General features: G+C 42.6%; 1 protein-coding gene and 2 pseudogenes across 3 annotated transcripts; 1 reads left to right on the top strand and 2 right to left on the bottom strand.

The window, feature by feature from the left end:
- Window positions 1–1,599: 1,599 nt before the first annotated feature.
- On the top strand, window positions 1,600–6,111 carry LOC123388952 (annotated as a pseudogene).
- Window positions 6,112–6,276: 165 nt separating this feature from the next.
- On the bottom strand, window positions 6,277–10,241 carry LOC123388951 (annotated as a pseudogene).
- A 2,732-nt stretch (window positions 10,242–12,973) lies between these two features.
- Window positions 12,974–18,094, bottom strand: LOC101688782 (butyrophilin subfamily 3 member A1-like). 3 transcript variants are annotated; one of them, XR_001177704.2, is made up of 4 exons: window positions 17,912–17,935; window positions 16,893–16,919; window positions 15,539–15,565; window positions 12,974–15,123 (listed from the first exon to the last, which is right to left on the bottom strand). XR_001177704.2 is itself a non-coding variant. In XM_013050888.2 (3 exons), exons 1-3 carry the CDS (start codon window positions 18,048–18,050, stop codon window positions 15,462–15,464), a joined length of 270 nt encoding a protein of 89 aa, XP_012906342.2. In that variant the 5' UTR covers window positions 18,051–18,094; the 3' UTR covers window positions 12,974–15,461. The 3 variants fall into 3 exon arrangements, 2 of the variants coding, with proteins under 2 accessions (XP_012906342.2, XP_012906340.2); XM_013050888.2 differs by having other exon boundaries at window positions 12,974–15,565; window positions 17,912–18,094; XM_013050886.2 differs by lacking the exon at window positions 17,912–17,935 and having other exon boundaries at window positions 16,893–17,262.
- Window positions 18,095–18,361: the final 267 nt, after the last annotated feature.

Here is an 18,361-nt window from a genome sequence, read left to right as displayed (position 1 = left end):
ATAAATAATTTTTTTAAATAACATATTCTTTTTTTTCTTAGATTTTAAGGGTTTATTAATTGTACTCTTTTGTACTCTTCTGCTTACTTCCAAAGAGAAGAAAATTTTCTCAACAGCAGAGGAAAAACACATTCCTCCTTCAGTCTCCAAATGTGAATTAAGTAGGCAGGCAAACAAGGAGAACTGTGCTTTAACTTCCAGCAGCTGAGAATAGAGTGAATCCTGGACAAGCTGCCAGCTAGAAAGTCTACTTTCTCTTCTACTCTTCTACTTACTTGTACTCTTCTACTTACTTCCCAAAAAATAATTGATGAAGACAAAAGCCTACACAGCAAATTTCACAAGGTCAAGTAAAATAAGCAGAGGTATACTGCTGTGCCATATTTATTTGTTTATTTTGAAAAAACTAACACATTCTTTAAAAAAAAAATTCTCTTTTTCCTTATCTCTTCCAAATTTTATGTACATGCTATCATATTTACATAATTTTTTTGTATTTTACATCTCTTTACTCATAATTTACTCATGCAATTTCTGACCACTCATTTTCCATTTTAAAAAAATCAGTTTTACATTTATTTTAAGGATGGTTTGGTGGTGATAAACTCCTTTAGCTTTGGTTTCTCTAGGAAGATGTTGATCTCTCTTTCAAATATGAACAACAGTCTTGTCAAGTACATTTTTCTTGGTTGTAGTTCTTTTTCCTTTCAGCACTTTGTATATATCTGCCACTCATTCTGGCTTGAAGAGAGCTTCATTTATTTTGACACTGTTAATATGAAGGGTTCACTGGGTTATCTTCTACTGCAGGGTAAAGTTTTTTGCTTGTCTGCTACCTGGAAAGATGTGGAATATGACAGCACATACATACACACACACACACACACACACACACACACACACACACAGTGATAGTATTCCTTTGGCCTTTCAAAATTTTCCTTCCTCCTCTAACCAGCATTACTCTAGCTGATGGGCTGAGTTTTGCCCTGGCAGCCTGCTATGAGACGTCAAAGGGTACAGCGGGAATGTTCGCCATTCTCTGAGCCCACACATCTGCTGCTCTGGTGAGCACAGCCCCTCCCAATAGATTGTCATCCCATAACCAAAGTTTCAAAACAAAGGTGCCTCTGAGAATTCCTTAAGGAACTCGCAAGGTTTGGAGCATGCTGATGTCCACCCAGAGGTCAGCTGCACAGTGCATGTGACAGTGGGCCCTGTCCCAGCACCCTCTGAGTAGGCGATCCACTCTAATGTCTGAGATTCCAAGTTAAGTGAGGAGGCATCACTCCCACCAAAGCCCTGAGCTATATAAAGGCAAAGGACTCACACACAAGGAAAAAGATATTCTTATAGACACTTGGAGAAATTTTATTACACTCATTAATTAACAATGAGTAAATAAGAAATTAAACGAAAAGCAAGTGCACTCCTCTGGAAGTGCCCCTGTGTAAGCAGCGGGGACATGTCTCCAGGCAGGTCCCCCCCAATTACCCTAGAAACACAGGAAATCTGGCACAGATGCGGTTACAAACTGCACAGTTCTACCTTTTTCCTAGCGAGCTGTGAGCCTGTCTGAGGGCCCTCTGGTGCAACACCATGGTAGTAGTTCAGGCCACCGCAGCTCAGCAGGAAACTCTGAAATTTAATGGCACCGGTTCCAGGGATGGCCAAGGTGAGGCTGTGCAGTCTTGGAGCTGTACACCTGTCCCAGGGTCAGGGCCGCACTGCAGTCAGATGAGGTGTCCCAGGACAGCAGACAGGACGTGAAGGTTAAGCCTGCCAAGAAGCAGCCAACTGAATTCATGCCACAGTCAAGGCCAGGAACTCCACTCGGAGGGAACTCCATCCGGAGGGAACTCCACCCGCAGAGCTGGCAGGGACCCCTGACTCTCTCTAGAGACTAAGGACTCAGATTCGGACTTGGACAGTGCAACAGATTCAGATAGTTCAAGCACCTCCTCATTCTCATCACTTTCTCTTGTATATCACTTCCTCTGCTGCTGTCAGGTGAAGATGATTGACAAACTGAGAAGGAAAATAAAAATTTTCCTCTTAAAACAAAGGATGAGTTACTCCTTAAGCTACCTTCTGTTGAAGAACTCACTATTATTCTGCCTGACGATACTGTTTTAAAGATGGTTTCAAATATTATTTTTTTTAAGATTTTATTTATTTATGTGACAGAGAACACAAGTAGCAGAGAGGCAGGCAGAGAGAGAGAGAGAGAAGCAGGTTCTGCACTGAGCAGAGAGCCCGATGCGGGGCTCGATCCCAGGGTCCTGGGATTATGACCTGGGCCAAGGCAGAGGCTTTAACGCGCTGAGCCACCCAGACACCCCGGTTTCAAATATTATTGAGCAATTAGTAGTAATTCCATCTATGATTAACCTACCTCCAGTTAATATAACTGTAATTTTTTTTTGAGACTAATTTTTTTATTATTTTTTTTATTAATTTTTTATTTTTTATAAACGTATATTTTTATCCCCAGGTCTACAGGTCTGTGAAGTGTGTAAACCTGGTGATTCAGAGACTAATTTTTAAAAGCAATCAACAGGCAGTGGGAAATATATTTGAGATATTTGAACCTGTTGCACATCCATTTATGTGTCACGGTTTAATTCTTCAAAGCACATTGAGAGTAAGGTATGAAAATAAAGGACACTATGCATTTTGCTCCGTCATTGAATGACTTCACTCAGTACATATTCACAGAAATGTCCAGAGTGTCTCAATCACATTCCTCAGTCCCTGCGAAGTCAGTGAATCATTTGCAGAGATTACATGTGACCTGAAACAATTTACTCACTCTCTCAGTCCCATGTAGGTCAGGCCCATCCAAGGTCAAGGCTGAAATGGGCAAATCCTGTGGGGAGGGATGTGAGTGCCAAGTTGTGGGAAAAGGCCTGGAGAATTAGCACTTTGGCGTTCACCTTGAAAGCATCAAGGGAGAGAGGCCTGGGGCAGAAAAAGCAAGGGAGACCCTGACCAACCCTGAGAGCCTGATTGGAATCAGCCTCTGTCAGAGTCTGTCTGAGAAATTTATCTGCAGAGGCTGGTCTGTATGCTGAAACCATGAGGCCAGGATCCTATTCCTGCTGACCTTCACCAAATAATCAGGCCTACCATTCACCAGGTGTCATTTCACTCTGAACGTTATGTACTTTATTTTAATAAATAATTTACTCTAATCCTCAGAGAAGAGTCTTTCCTCATTTTAAATTTCAGAGACAGAAGTTCAACAATAGGAGAGCAGGTGTCAAGGGTCATTTGGTTGTGTGGCCAAATCCTACAGGAGTCAGATCCACCTGGCTCAGATGAGCTCTAAACAGAGGGCATCAGATTGGGAGCACCAGCAATAGGAGTGCTCCAGAGATCAGGCAGACAGGAGGGGAGACAGAAATCATATTCAAACTTCTACTATAAAAAAGGGAACTTCTATTAGAAAGCTTTGAACTTAACTCTCTTAACATGTTGCTTGAATTTCTTTTTATAATCTGTATAATGTCTGTACACATTTATTAGCTGCACATTGAAAATACATTCTGAAAGGAGTAGATGATCCAAAGAGTTCAATGTTCTGCTTCTGTTCCTCCAGTGTTCCCAGCACTATTTCTTGAAGGGACTCTCCTTTTCATTCAGTCTTCTTGGCTTCCTTACCTATTATTGGTTGATTGACCACATGTGTTGGTATTTAATTCTGGGCTCTCTATTCTGTTCTATTGGTGCACATGTTGCTTTTTGTGCCATTACCATGTTGTATTCTGTTACTATGCCTTTGGGGTATGGTTTGAAAAGAGGAAATGTGCTACCTCCAGCTTTGCTCTCTTTTTGCAGGATTCCTTTGGCTACTTGGAGTCTCCTATGTTTCCACACAAATTTCAGAATGATTTCTTCTATTTCTATAAGAAACTCCTTTGGTATTTTGATTGAGATCACATTGACTCTGTAATGGCTTTGTGTAATATGGTCATTTCAACAGTATTAATTCTTCGAATCATAAACATGGACTGTGTTTCCATTTGTTTGTGTCTTCAACTTCTTTCAGAAAAGTCTTGTAGTTTTCATTGTACCAGTTCTTCACTTCCCTGGTTTCTTCTATCCCTATTTTGTTGCTTTTGATGCTGTTTTCATTTTCTGATGCTTCACCGTTAGCATACAAGGATGCCACTAATTTTTTTTTTTTTTTTTTTTTTTTTTTTTTTTTTTAAAGCAAAACGAACAACCTGTTTTAATTGCAGTTTTTTAGGACCTCCAGGAAGAGGCTTAGAACAATCACCTTCAGACATAAACACTAATTCTAAGACACAAAAAGCCAGCCTCTCTTACACTGTCATCCAGCAGTTAAGCTCAGAGCTCTAGTCCATTTTTTGAGCTCGGTCAGTGGTGTCCCACTCTCCAGGCCACCTTGAAATAGAAAGAGCACCTGTATGTACCTTCATCTAATGCAATGCTATCTTTGAAATCCTTTTCTTTCGTGCCAAAGGATGCCACTAATTTTTGTAAGTCAATTTGTATTATGTCACTTTATTGAATCATTGATTACTTTCAACAGGTTTTTTTATTGACTCTTAAGATTTTTCTGTATGTAAGATGATATTTGCAAAGAGTGACATTTTCACTTCTTCTTTCCTGATGTGGAAGGCTTTTATTTCTTTCTCTTGCCTAATTGCTAGCTAGGACTTCCGCTACTATATTGAATAGAGGTGGGGGAGTATCCTTCTTTGTTATGTTCCTGTTCTTAGAGAAAATGCTTTCAATTTTTCTTCATTGAGTAGAATATTTGCTGTGGTATTCCTGTAGGTGGCCTTTATTATGTAGAGGTATGTTCCTTCTATAGCCAATCTGCTAAGAGTTTTTATCATAAAAGATGGTATATTTAGTCTAATTTCTTTGGGCAACTTTTGAGATGATCATGTGATTTTTATCTTTCGTTTTCTTGGTGTACTGAATTACATTTATTGATCTTTGTAGGTTTAACTACCCTTGCATCCCACAAATAAATCTCATTTAGCCATGGTGCCTAATTTGTTTAATGTGTGAACTCAGTTTGATAACATTTTACTGAGAATTTTTCCATCTGTATTCATCAAGGATACTGGTTTATTGCTTTTTTGATCTGGTGTTATCCTTATTGGTTTTTGCTATCCAAGTAATACTGCCTTTGTAGAATGAATTTGAAATTGTTGTCTCTTTCTTAACATTATGGAAGACTTTGAGGAGTATTGGTATTAATTTTCCACTGCATGTTCATAGAATTCACTAGTGAAGCCATTTGACCACAAGGTTTTCTTTTGGGAGTTTTTAGGATTTTTTTGTTTTGTTTTGTTTTTAATTTTTTAATTTTTTTTTATAAACATAAAATATATTATTAGCCCCAGGGGCACAGGTCTGTGAATCACCAGGTTTACACACTTCGCAGCACTCACCATAGCATAAACCATCCCCAATGTCCATAACCACACCACCCTCTTCCTATCCCCCTCCCCCGGTCACCCTCAATTTGTTTTGTGACAGTAAGAGTCTCTTATGGTTTGTCTCCCTCCTGATCCCATCTTGTTTCATTTATTCTTTTCCTACTCCCCAAACCCTCCACGTTGCATCTCCACTTCCTCATATCAGGTAGATCATATGATAGCTGTCTTTCTCTGATTAACTTATTTCGCTAAGCATGATACCCTCTAGTTCCATCCACGTTGTCGAAAATGGCAAGATTTCATTTCTTTTGATGGCTGCATAGTATTCCATTGTGTATATATACCACACATAGAATAAAGAATGGATAATTCTTTATCCATCATCTGTTGATGGCCAGCTAGGTTCTTTCCATAGTTTGGCTATTGGGGACATTACTGCTATAAACATTCGGGTGCACATGCCCCTTTGGATCACTATGTTTGTATCTTTAGGGTAAATATCCATTAGTGCAATTGCTGGGTCATAAGGTAGCCCTATTTTCAACATTTTAAGGAATCTCCATGCTGTTTTCCAGAGTGGTTGCACCAGCTTGCATTCCCAACAACAGTGTAGGAGGGTTCCCCTTTCTCCACATCTTTGCCAGTGTCTGCAGTCACTCCAGCCAGGGCTGCCACAATCTCCTTACAATAACCTGGGGAGGATTCTCCTGGGAGGATGATGTTGGGCCCTGAGCCATGGCAGGAACAGAGAATCAAGTTCTGGTGGTTGAGGGCATGGGGGTCCTATAGGTCACTAATTGGCCCCTTGTCCCCTAAAAATAAAGGCCCCTCAGAAAAGCTGGGGGGGGGTCCAACATCAGGCTGGTTGATGGGCTTCCATACTAAACCATTCCTGCTGCTGTGACAAAGTGTGTGCATGCCAGGGGACAAACAAGTCAGAGCAGCAGTCATCAAAGAGCATGCTGTGAGGAAACAGGTTTCCCAGGCTGAAGTCCCTCACTGGCTGATGGTAAAATGCTTGCTCATGCCCATTGAGCTGGGTAGGTATAGTGTCCCACAGTGTGGTGGGCTTCCCAGGGGCTGCCCACCTGAAGGTTGTTTTGAGCAGGCCTGAGAGGACATTGCTGGATGCTGTAGAGGCTTTGGGGTAGGTGGCTGAGTGGGCAGAACCAAATTGGGGGGCTGTATGGGTATGGAGGCAGCCTCTGGTCAGTGGACAGTTTGCTGGTATCCAGGGGGACACCTGGAGTGATGCAGGACAAGGCAATGCCATTGTTGTCACAAACTATTTGGGCAGCTGCTCTTGGGTGTCAGCTGGGCCCTTGGACAAACTCAGGAGGCTGAGGGGCGCATGGTGGTGGCAGGAAGGGATTCCAGTGGAAGCAGGTGGGTAAGCAGGTTACCCAGCACAGGAGAGGAAGCAGAGGTGGAAGGATTGGAGGATGAGAGAGCCAGAGCGCTGAGTGAGGGGTGGCCCAGGGAGAAAGCTAACTGTGAGGGTTGGCTATCAGAGCCTTGAATGTGGGGGTGGGGACTGCTTCAGGAAGCCTAGGGTTTTGGATTGCTCAGGGAAGACCACAGGATGGGTAGCTGAGCAGAGAGTAAAGTCCAACCCTTGGTCCAGGCACTGGCTCCCACTGATCCTGAGGTAGATCATGCTGTGTCTCTTTATTTGGAGGTACTGATGCCCTCACTCAGGCTGGGGTAGGCTGTCTCTTCAGGGCCCTGGGAAATGGGAAGTGCCAGGGGAAAGTGCAGGTTGGTGAGATCAAGTAGGGAGCTTCCTGTGTTCAAGGCTGGTGGAAGGACAGGCACATTGGCAGGCTGATCAGGGAGCACATGGTGCTCTGATTAACATCAAAAAGGTGGTCATTGCAGGGAGTTCACAGGACTCAGGAAGAACATAAAGACAGCTTCCAAGCATACCATGGCAAATCTTTGTCCGCTAACAAGTTTGCTTCTATAACAGGGACTTTGGAGTGCACTTTGCCATTCAGGATGCTAGAAGGGGTGGGGCCTGGATAAGTGTCCTGAGGGCTGGGGTTCCCTCACACTGATGTGAAGGCAGAGTTAGTAGTACTTGTCCTATTCAGTCAGATGGTAGTAGAAAGACCTGCCCCTTCTCTGCAGGGACATTGTCCCAGGGCACATCCTCCACCAGCTGGGCTCTGGGGGACGAAACAAATAGGCAGGACCACAGGGAGAGCTGTCTTTCTGTCAGAGATAGTGGTGGAGTGGGGATACCATTTTTCTGGAATCTCACTGTAACTGTTCCAAAGCTCCTGCAGCCCAGTTCTCCACAATGAATACAGAGGCAAGTTGAGGGGGCTCTTGGAACTCAGCCAGGTCAGAGCTAATCTGGTTATCAGTGGGCAGAGAACGGCCATAAGGAGAGCTCCTTTGTATGCCATTTGCAATTTGGGGGCCTGTAGGCCCCATGTGACCCTCAACCCCAGGCTCTCTGGTATCTGTGCCTCCCCTACACGCCTGTCTTCCTGTCCTTCAGCCTCCACCTGTGCCTCTCAGATGACTATACTGGTCTGTTCAGGTTGTCTACATCTTCTTAAGTCAGTATTGGTCAGTTGTGTGCTTCTAGAAATTGACCCATTTCCTTTAAATATATAATTTGTTGGTATGCAATTATTCATAGTCTCTCATGATTCTACCTATTCCTGTCCTATCCATTGTAAAAACCCTCTTTTATTTCTTCTTTTTTTATTATATTATGTTATATTAGTCACCATAGAGTCCCATGTCTCCTTTTTTTTTCTTAGACTAGCTAACTTTTGCCCGTTTGTGTTCATCATCTTCTAGAACCAGCTTTTTTTTTTAAAAGATTTTATTTATTTATTTGACAGACAGAGATAACAAGTAGGCAGAGAAGCAGGCATAGAGGAGGAAGCAGGCTCCCTGCTGAGCAGAGAGCCCGATGTGGGGCTCAATTGCAGGACCCTGGGATCATGACCTGAGCCAAAGGCCAAGGCTTTAACCCACTGAGCCACCCAGGCGCCCCATAGAACCAGCTTTTAGTTTCATTGATCCTTCTATCATTTTTCTAGTCTCTATTTCATTTACTTCTGCTCTGATTTTTATTATTTCTTTCCTTTTGTTAAGTTTGGGCTTAATTTGGTCCTCTTTTTCTAGTCATTGAAGGGTAAAGGTAGATTGTTTATTTGAGATAGTTCTCATTTTCTGTTGCTCTCAACTTCCTCTCTGAACTGCTTTTACTGCAACCCACAAAATTTGATATATTGTATTTTCATTTTCAACAATGGTTTGAGGCCATTTTTTTATTTCTTTTTTGATTTCCTCTTTAACCTATATATTGTGTTACAAACTCAGACAAGCTGAGCACCCAATGCCCAGTAAGCTAATGTCTGAGACTTGGGTTTTGAGGCAAAGAAATCTTCATTAACACAAGGAAAGCCCAGTGAGAAGGCTGGCTATCATTCCCAAAGCTGCATTGCCCTCTGGAGGAGAAGGGACAGCCACTACTTGTTTGGGGAAGGAGGTGAATGTATGAGAGGAGGATGAGGTGTTTCTGGAAACCTTGAGAGGGTGGTCCTTGAAAGAATCTGGAGCTCTATATTCTTCTGGAAAATAAGGCACCCCATTCAGGACCTGGAATGATGAGGTATGTCAGATAATTTTGAGACAAATGTTTCTTTCCACTCCCCTTAGGTTCCTATAATCAGTGGGTAAAAAGAAAAGTAAATGATTGATCATGCATGAGATTATGAGATTAAGAGATGCAAAAACGTCCTTAGTAGGGAATAAAACAAGACTTGCAGCTAAGGCAATAATGCAACTAATACAATATAGTTCTGCATAAGCTTTCAAGAATAGTCCAAGAACCAGGTGTCTCGACTCAGTTGTTTGAAATTTTGTCATCTCTTTCCCACATATTTTTAGGTCTACTCAGTTGCCTCTTGTTCATTTTACTTTAGCTTTTTTTTCTTAGCTTTAGTTATTTTTAATAACTTTAGCCATTGCTGTTATCATTAAGTGTTTAATGCCCTATTCTAGAATAAGGTTACAGTTTCTGACTCTGTCTGCCAGCTTACTCAGAGTCTCTGTACCTTCTTCTTTTCATTACAGTATTAAAGTTCTGCTCGATATGTCTTGGAGGCAGGACTAGTGGTGGGGAATTCCCTCACATTTTGTTTTTCTGGGAAAGTCTTTATTTCTCCTTCATGTCTGGAAGGTAAATCCTGGATACAGATTTCTTGTCTGGCAATATTTATTTGTCAATGCTATGAATATGTTATTCCACTCTCCCGGCCCACAGAGTTTCTGCTGAGAAATCTGCTGATGTTCTCTCTTATGGGGGTTCCTTTTTAGGTTATTTTCTTCTGTCTTTTCAAGTTCCTTCCTTATTATTGACATTAGACAGTCATCGGAAAGTGTCTTGGAGATGATATTTTTGTATTGAGATAATAAGGTTATCTACTAACTTCACAGACTTCTATGTCCACTTCTTTCTCCAGGATCGGGAAGTTCTCAGTCAATACTTTTGTCGTAACAACTCTGCCCCTCTTCTCCTTTTGGTATACCCACTATTCTTAACTGGCTTTCCTAATAGAGACTGGTAGTTCTTGCAATATTTCTTCATTTTCTAAGCTTGTTTTCCTTTTAAGTAATCTCTACATGCAACGTAGGGCTCCAGGTCACAACCCAAAGATCAAGAGTCCGATGCTCCACTAACTAAAGCAACCAGGCACCCCAGGGTTTCTTCACTTTAAAAAAAAAAAAAAAAAAAAAAAAAAAAAAAAAAAAAAAAAAAAAACAAACCTTAGTTCTCTTCACTTCCATCTGAATCATTTCTAGATTCTACCTTGCAAATCATGGATTCTCCCTTCCACATCATCTGCTCTATTTCCAATCTTTCTAATGCATTCATCTCATTTACTGAGTTCGGCTCCAGAATTTTTTGTTTGGTGCTATTTTAAAAATTCAGTCTCTTGGGTAAAGTATTCCTTCTAGCCATTCATTTTATTACTGAGTTCATTGAATTGCCTGATTCTCTTGTATCCTGTTGAATTCTGTTCTGACAGTTATTTTGAATAACTTAATTTGGAGATCACAATCTTCTGTAAATGTAGGCTTGGTGGCTGGAGAACTGTCATTTTCTTTTAGCAAAACCATATTACCATGATTTGTCATGCTCTTTAAGGAGATTTTCCTCTGCCAAGTAGTTTAAAGTAGCTGACACATTTTGTATGTAGGTAGAAATTTATTAACTTTGATTCTACCAGTTCATGGGTGGGAGGTTAGAGGCCCTTCCTTAGTATTACAGCAGGTGGCAGAAGAGCACAAGTTTTTGGTTTATCTTTCCAGAGTAACCCTACAGGCTGTATAGACCATGCTCAAAACAAAAATAAAAATAAAAAAAAAGAGGAGGCTGGCAACTCTGGAGGGACCAGTATGTACTAAGTCCCTTGGGTTTGGGGCATGCCCCACACTCCAGGAGGAGGACCTTCAAGTTTGGGAGGCCCACGAAGCTCAGAGTTCTCTTGCTGAACTCTCAGGGCAGACAGTACACAAAGCGTTTCTTCTTCTCTGCCTCCCTGCCTTGCTTTTTCCTTCCCCGCACTGTTCCCTCCTGGTCACAGATGTCCTACCTCAGAGGACCCTGCCATAGCCCACAGGGCCAAGTAGGCCTTTCATTCACCCCTTTTCACCCCCACCTTCTTGGCCTCAGGAGTCACAAGTGAGTGTTACCACTACTGTAAAAGCCAGGGTAACAGGCCCTACCATGCTGCCTGGGCTCTGGTCTCCATGACGCACAATCCACACTGCTTCAGATGTAAACGTGGATGGATCTCTTTGGCATCTGGTGTGCTGTGTGCAGAGGAACCTTTGTTGGGTTTTGGAATCCTACTAGTTGTAAACGGAAAGGTGGAGACAAATGGAAGGACTCCTTCTGCGAAGATGCTAACCTCACTTCTCCCAGGAATGATGGTTTTAACCATTCTTTCTGGAATTACATGGGCAGCTGGTCCACTAGTTTCAAAAGATTTCTCTTTTTTATGTGGATAATTCATATCACATCCATATCTTCCTTTACTCTCCATTTCAAAGGAAATATACCCATAACCCATCTAAAAGTAATCCAGTGTCATAAGGCACAAAGTATACTGTAGGAGGAGATGAAGTCAGATAATATATTAACACATAGAGTATTTAAAATATATACAAAGATCCCAAAGAGTATATTTATGACTTTATTGTTGGGGTAAACATTTTGATAAATATAAAAATTCCTCCACTACCCTTTCCCATGTACTGTGAGCAGTACAATGTCCTCCTCCAAGACAGAGATTAGTTTAGATGTTTGTATCACTCAGTGTCCAGTCAGGAGGCAGAAACCACATCACTCAGGTTAACAGGGAAAATCTGATATAAAGAATTATTAAGAAAGAGGTATTTAATTTTGAAAGAAATAAAACAAAGCTCTATGGAAACCAGAAGTAGAAGATATAGGAAGCAGACATTACATCTAGGGCTGAGGTAGAGCATCCAAAAGACGGAATACCTTTGAAAGAAAAAGACTGACATTCTGTTTATTGGACAAGGTGGGACAGCCTTGTCCAAGGGTCCTTGTCCCTGTTTATTGGACAAGGCTGTCCCACCTTGTCCAGGGAAAGAAATTCACCAATAAGCTGCAGATGAAGCCTGTTGGGCAGGAAAACTCTCACTAGAGAACTGGCAAGATTCTCTAGAACACAACCTGCTACAATGCTATATTCATTCACCCAAAGGCAAGGGAAGCTAAGTCTTCTCCAGGTCATTGTCAGTAGCATCGTAACATTAAGGGGTAAACAACACCAAAAGTGGAACACATTGGTGGCTCACTCAGTTAAATGTCTTTCTTCAGCTCAGGTCATGATCCCAGAGTCCTGGGATGGAGTCCTGCAATGAGTTCTCTGCTCAGCAGGGAGTCCGCTTCTCTCTGCCTGCCACTCTCCCTGCTTGTGCTCACTCAATCTCTCTCTGACAAATACATAAATAAAATCTTTAAAGAAAAAAAAAAAAAGGTTTTACTCCTGCTACGTCTTGCTGTGTTCCCTCTGGTGCCCTGTAGGAATTCAGTGTCTACATAGACAAAATCTGACTTGTATACACCTCCCTGGTTAAGACTAATTGAAAAACAAAGGAGAACATTATGCCTCCATTGAAATTTCTCAGCTGAAAGCAGCCACATTCTTAGTGCAGCTCAAGGTTCTCATCTAGGGAGTATATGTATAAATTTCAAGACGAAACAGGCACATGTGGTGCTCATGTACTTCATGAACTCCTAGCCTCCTTGCCCTTCTCACACACTGCCCCATATATTATTGTCCTGACCATTAAGACTATACTTTCCTCCTTGCTTTGTGCTTGTGCTTGGTGTATTGATATGACCCCCAATGAAACTGGAGATAAAGCTTGGCTCGAGGTCTTTTGCCACTAAAGTGTCTGATCCCCAGGCCACTCCTTTCTCCTATGAAGAGGTCTAGAGTAATGTTTTCGTTCACCATCTCAGAGTTTGCTGGCCAAACCCAAACAGTGCACTAACTGACAAAGGCGGTGCCAAATGTGCCACATGGCAAAAATGAAACGTTTATTACCTCCAATATCAACAAGTAGGGCACATACATGGTAGATCTGAATCAAAAGACAATTAATAAGGGGCAGATTTCACACTATTAGTTCCTCAGCTTCCACATACACCATTTACTCACATTGGAACTTCCATATAACAACACAACAATGCCACATTTACCCATTTACAGGGCTACACTTAAAAGTGAAAAAGTTCTCAGTCTTTCCCCAAAATGAAACAAACAGGCAGTCTCAGGCATTGTATCAGTTATATTGATTCCTTAAGTCCAGCCACACTCATTTGACTCCTCTGTTACCCAGACATTATATTTGAAATATTACCAGGGACAACTTGCTTAAAATCACACTGGTAAGAAGGGAGAAGGAAAATAGATAATTAATACAAAGGACACATCTACATGCCAAGATAGAAAAATATCCAAAGGGACGCCATCCTTTTCCTGTTTTTGGTCACAGACAGGAACTGAGATCTGTGACCGCCTTCTTCTACTTCCAATTTTGTGTCTTCCTCATCTCTCCCAGAACCACAACAGGTCAGTGTTCTCTACTTCAGGAGCCAACAAACCTTTACTCATTAAGGTCTGAGTCCTCAACAGTCTGGTTTCCTTCTGTTTCCTGTGGGTTCCATCCACCTTTTCAGTTGGACTAGAAGTACTGAGAAGCCCTACATAGATCCTGGAACTGTGCTCATGGACAAAGCTTTCTGCAATTCACCCAGGGTCTGAAAACATTCATCTTCATTTACCTCTTTATTCTGGTAGCAGTTCTGTTCTTTCCAACTGCTGTTGACTCACAAGGAAAAACAAACTCTCATTTTCCATTCCCTGAATTAATACAGCACTAGTATTTCAGAAAAAAACAAATATTTACTAAGGTTCGTTAAGATAAGTATGTCTCATCCATTCCAGAATAGGAAGCACATATAATAGAATATTACACTCCACTCTTCTTTAAGTCCATTAGCCATACATTTCTTCAGAAATGTTCAGATGGACAATGTCTTTTAGTCAGAGTGCACATTTCCTAAATAGAGCAGGTAACCTACCTGTAGCCTCTGGTTTCATCTGCACAACTCAAACTATATAAAATAAACACCATTTAATTCTTCAGAATAATTCATATCTCATCTCATTTCATATCAAAACAATACAAAGACTCCATGAAATAATGTTCATGATCAAAAGAAACATGACTTCCAATAGCAAAATTCAGCCAACCCCATTACAGCTGAAAAAGTCAACATTTATCTTCTACTACCTGAGCCTAAGGCATAAACCAACTATTCTCATAACCTCACCCCAGCAGTCTATACGCAGAAAAGAAGGTCAAGACACCCAATCATTCAGGACTAACTTCAGAGGCTAGTACCCCTGGGAATCTGCAGCTCCAGGAGGAGCCACCATGAGGAATCTGGGACAGTGTTGGAGCATTATGGGGACATAGCTTCAGGACCACAGGGGAGTAATGGAGATTCAGCCCCTGGGAAATCACCATCAACACCACAGACTGAACTGAACCCCTGCCCTGGGAGGCTCCCAGGCTCCTCTGAAGAACAAGGAGGGTTGTTAATGGGTACAGGGGTCTGCACAGGCCCACCCACCCCAGAGCAGATGGTCAGGGACACCTCTCCTGACCTCAATCTGAAGTATGAAAAAAGAGTCCCAGAGGGGGAAGCAAGAGAGAAGGAGAAAATGTGGGAACCATCAGTCATGTTGTAGAATGAGACATCCCCTTCCTTCAGGTCCAGGAAATCCCCTACCCTCTGGGGAATTGGCACAATGTGTTCTCCATTAGCAGGGAGGGAACAGAATGTTTTTCATACATCCCCACAACCCAGAACTCCTTTTCTGGCCCTTCCTGGTGCCAGCCTTTCCTTTCCACATCTCTCCTACAGACCCCCAGGGCCCACTCACTTCTTTCTGCATTCCTGATCTCCAACTCCCAGTAGGAGCACCCTGATATGATGCCTTCATGACCCAAGATGCTATAGACTCCATTTCCATTTGCTGTCTCCTTGGATGAGTCCTTGAAGGTCACACTAGTCTTGTCATCAGAGACAGCAAGACATTCATGGGCAGACTCTGGATCCAGACTGACACTGCAGAGACAGTTGCCAATCATTCAAAGACTTACCCTACCACATAACAAGGCACACAACGACCACCCCACCCCCAGACACCCAGCTGCATGCAGGGAGGACCAAAGCTCCTGAGAAGAGAGGCTTCTGACTCAAGAACACAGCCCTCCAATCAGAAGACATAAGCATGAGACTGATCTGGGTGGTAGACATGTCACAGGGTACTTGAGTGCCAGACTGGACTCCAACACTAATGAATACCCACTTATATCCAATATCAGTCACACCCAGTAATCCCAGCTACATGACTTTCAATGCCCCATCCCACCCCACCACCATTGATGATGCCAGCATCTGTATCACCACAGCAAGCTGAAGGAGATGCCAGCAGCCATAGGATAGCAGTAGGAGCACCCAAAGAACAGAAATAACTCACAGGCCTGGAACTTCTCCTTCTGCCAATCTACAAGAAAACCACATTGCACAAATGTGAACAACAAATCAGAGACTTGAGGAGACTGTACATACCAGTGTTGGTACCTATCTCTGAAATACACTGAACCAAGAGTTATAGGAAAAAATGTTTTGGAAGCATTCACATGATGAATTTATTTTTCACTCACAGTCTCTCTCTCTCTCTCTCTCTCTCTCTCTCTCTCTCACACACAAACCTGCTAACACACTCTCTCTCATACACCCACAGCCATCATGCTACAGTATTCCTATGAATCCCAAGCCATAAAGCTTAACACCATTGAGAGACTGGATGCTGTCCTAAAAAGTAGACTTTTTGCACAGACTTCATTATCAAAATATTCTTTCTCAATCCCTAGCCACACATCCATCCTGAAAACTAAGTTTTCTTGAGAAAGAACTGAGGAGATCAAAATTTCTGAGGCCTCCATTTACTTATAACGAACTGGCAGAACTGAACTTGCAAACTGATTCAAAATCATGGTAGAGCAATACAACTTGGTGGAGCTGCACTGGGAGAATGACTCTCAGCTATGGGTGAGGAGAGCTCAGGACATGGCACCAGAGAAATCTTGCCCCATCAAGAGATAATGGAGAAGATTCAAGGAAGGGGAGAGAGAAGTTCAAAGCAAGAAAGTAATGAATTTGCTTCCCTTTATCATGGAGTATTGCAAGGAAAAACATCCCTGTGTGTAAGGGGAAACCCAAAAACATTGGGTCTAGTCATCCTCTTCTCTTTATAATCACCTAGAGAGATCAAAAGCAAGGATACACCACACATGATCAGCCCCCAAGTATGGCCGTGTCCTATGCCCCAGAAAATGTGAATATGTTTTGGCAGAGAGACTTTACAGATGTGAGTAAGATTAAGGAACTGGAGATGCGAATGGGGCAGCAGTGGAATAACAATTTCTCCAAAAACCTAGATGGAACCTCAAACCCAATTAGCCTAAGGACCATATCAAGCTACCCTCTATAAAGTGAGGTCCTGAAATGAGCAAGAGAAGAATACAGGGACCCTGTCTCTCAGTGATGCAAAGTATAAACTCCTCCAACCTTCATACTTCCCTTTGGGAAGAAGAAAGGAAGCTAACTAATCACAGCAAATGTATATCTGTCATAAGACCCTAAAAAGTCAGCATAGTAAAGCTGTTACCTCCAATAGGACAGACACTCCAGAACAAAATTAGAACGACACTACTAACATAACAAGAAGATCAGGGACCTAAACCCCATCCTGGTGTGCAGTCCAATGACAGAGAAGGTGGCATAGTGGAGGCTGGGGAGGTAAACCCACAGGAAACTGAGTCACTTACCTGCATACAGTTTTGCCACCTTCAGGGCTGAAAGGGAAGACACGCTGCTGAGACATGAGCCAGAACAAGTCTGCATAGTATTGATCTACTGGCACTTGCCTCCTTTCTATGCTACAGGTGACACTACCAACAGAGTAAGGAAAGAGGCTAGAGAGGAGATACCCTCCTGACACAGGCAAACAATAGGATGTTTTGGGAAATTCCCTGGACCGCAGGTCAGAGAGCCAGATTGCAGGCTGAGTTCCATGCCTGCCTGTTGCTGCTGTATGACCTTTGCCAAGTTATTGTCCTGAGTCTTAAAAACCACAACATTAAAAATAAAAACACTGAGAAACAAACTGAGGGTTTTGGAGGAGAGAGGGTGGGAGGTTGGGTGAGCCTGTGGTGGGTATTATGGAGGGCACATATTGCATGGAACTGGGTGTGGTGCATAAACAATGAATGTTGGAACACTGGAAAGAAATTAAAAAAAAAAAAAAGAAAAGAAAATGTAGTTGAATAGCAAAACCATTAAAATGACAGTTAAATTAAAAATCAAAAGAACTGTTGAGAGGAGTCAAGATGGCAGAGAAATAGCAGGCTGAGACTATATCAGGTAGCTGGAGATCAGCTAGATAGCTTATCAAACCATTCTGAACACCTACAAATCCAATGGGAGATTGAAGAGAAGAAGAACAGCAATTCTAGAATCAGAAAATTGACCACTGTCTGAAAGGTAGGACAGGCGGAGAAGTGAATCCAAAGCTATGGGAAGATAGACCACAGTGGGAGGGGCCGGCTCCCAGCAAGGGGTGGAACAACAGAGCACTAAATTAGGACTTTAAAAAGTCTGCTCCACAGAGGACATCACTCCAGAGGCTAAACTGGGGTGAAGCCCTTGTGGGGTCAGCGTGGCCCCAGGTCCCACAAGGTCACAGAAGGATCAGGAGTGTCTGAGTGTCACAGAGCTCGCAGGTATTAGAGCAGGGAAGACTGCTACAGAGACAGAGCTGAGGAGTGAGCTCTCAGGTCGGGGTTACCTTGAACCAGTCGCAGGCTGGGTGAGCTCGGAGTGCAGCCAGAGGCCAGGGAGACGGGAGTGATTGAGGGCTTTTCTCTGAGGGCACACTGAGGAGTGGGGCCCTCGGTTCCTCTGGCCAGAGACTGCAAGGCCGCCATTTTGATTCCCGTCCTCCAGAACTCTACAGAAAGTGCTCAGGGAACAAAAGCTCCTGAAAGCAAACCCTAGTGGTTTACTTAGCCTGGCCCTTGGTAAGGGCGGTGCAATTCTGCCTGGGGCAAAGACACTTGAGAATCACTACAACAGGCCCCTCACCCAGAATATAAACAAGAAATCCAGCCAAGACAAAGTTCACTTACCAAGGAGAACAACAGAATTCCAGAGGAAGAGAAAGCAAAGCACGGAACTCACGGCTTTCTACCCATGATTCTTTAGGCTTGCAGTTAATTTTTTTTTTCTACTATTTTTT

Source organism: Mustela putorius, unplaced genomic scaffold, assembly GCF_011764305.1.
Source record: "Mustela putorius furo isolate JIRA1106 unplaced genomic scaffold, ASM1176430v1.1 tig00003929_pilon_pilon_pilon, whole genome shotgun sequence".
NCBI classification, from domain to species: domain Eukaryota; kingdom Metazoa; phylum Chordata; class Mammalia; order Carnivora; family Mustelidae; genus Mustela; species Mustela putorius.
Note: the sequence above shows the minus strand (reverse complement) of the source record. Positions and strands in the feature narration are given on the sequence as shown.

What these genes read in the sequence shown, in the direction of transcription:
- LOC101688782 (XM_013050886.2), bottom strand. Translation starts at nt 16,948, where the DNA reads ATGTCTCAGCAGCGTGTCTTCCCTTTCAGCCCTGAAGGTGGCAAAACT. An exon ending in GGTGGCAAAACTGTATGCAG is followed by an intron (nt 15,566 to 16,892) that starts GTAAGTGACTCA and finishes GTTTTCTTGTAG; the next exon opens with ATTGGCAGAAGGAGAAGTTC. An exon ending in GAAGGAGAAGTTCCAGGCCT is followed by an intron (nt 15,124 to 15,538) that starts GTGAGTTATTTC and finishes CTGTCTCTGCAG; the next exon opens with TGTCAGTCTGGATCCAGAGT.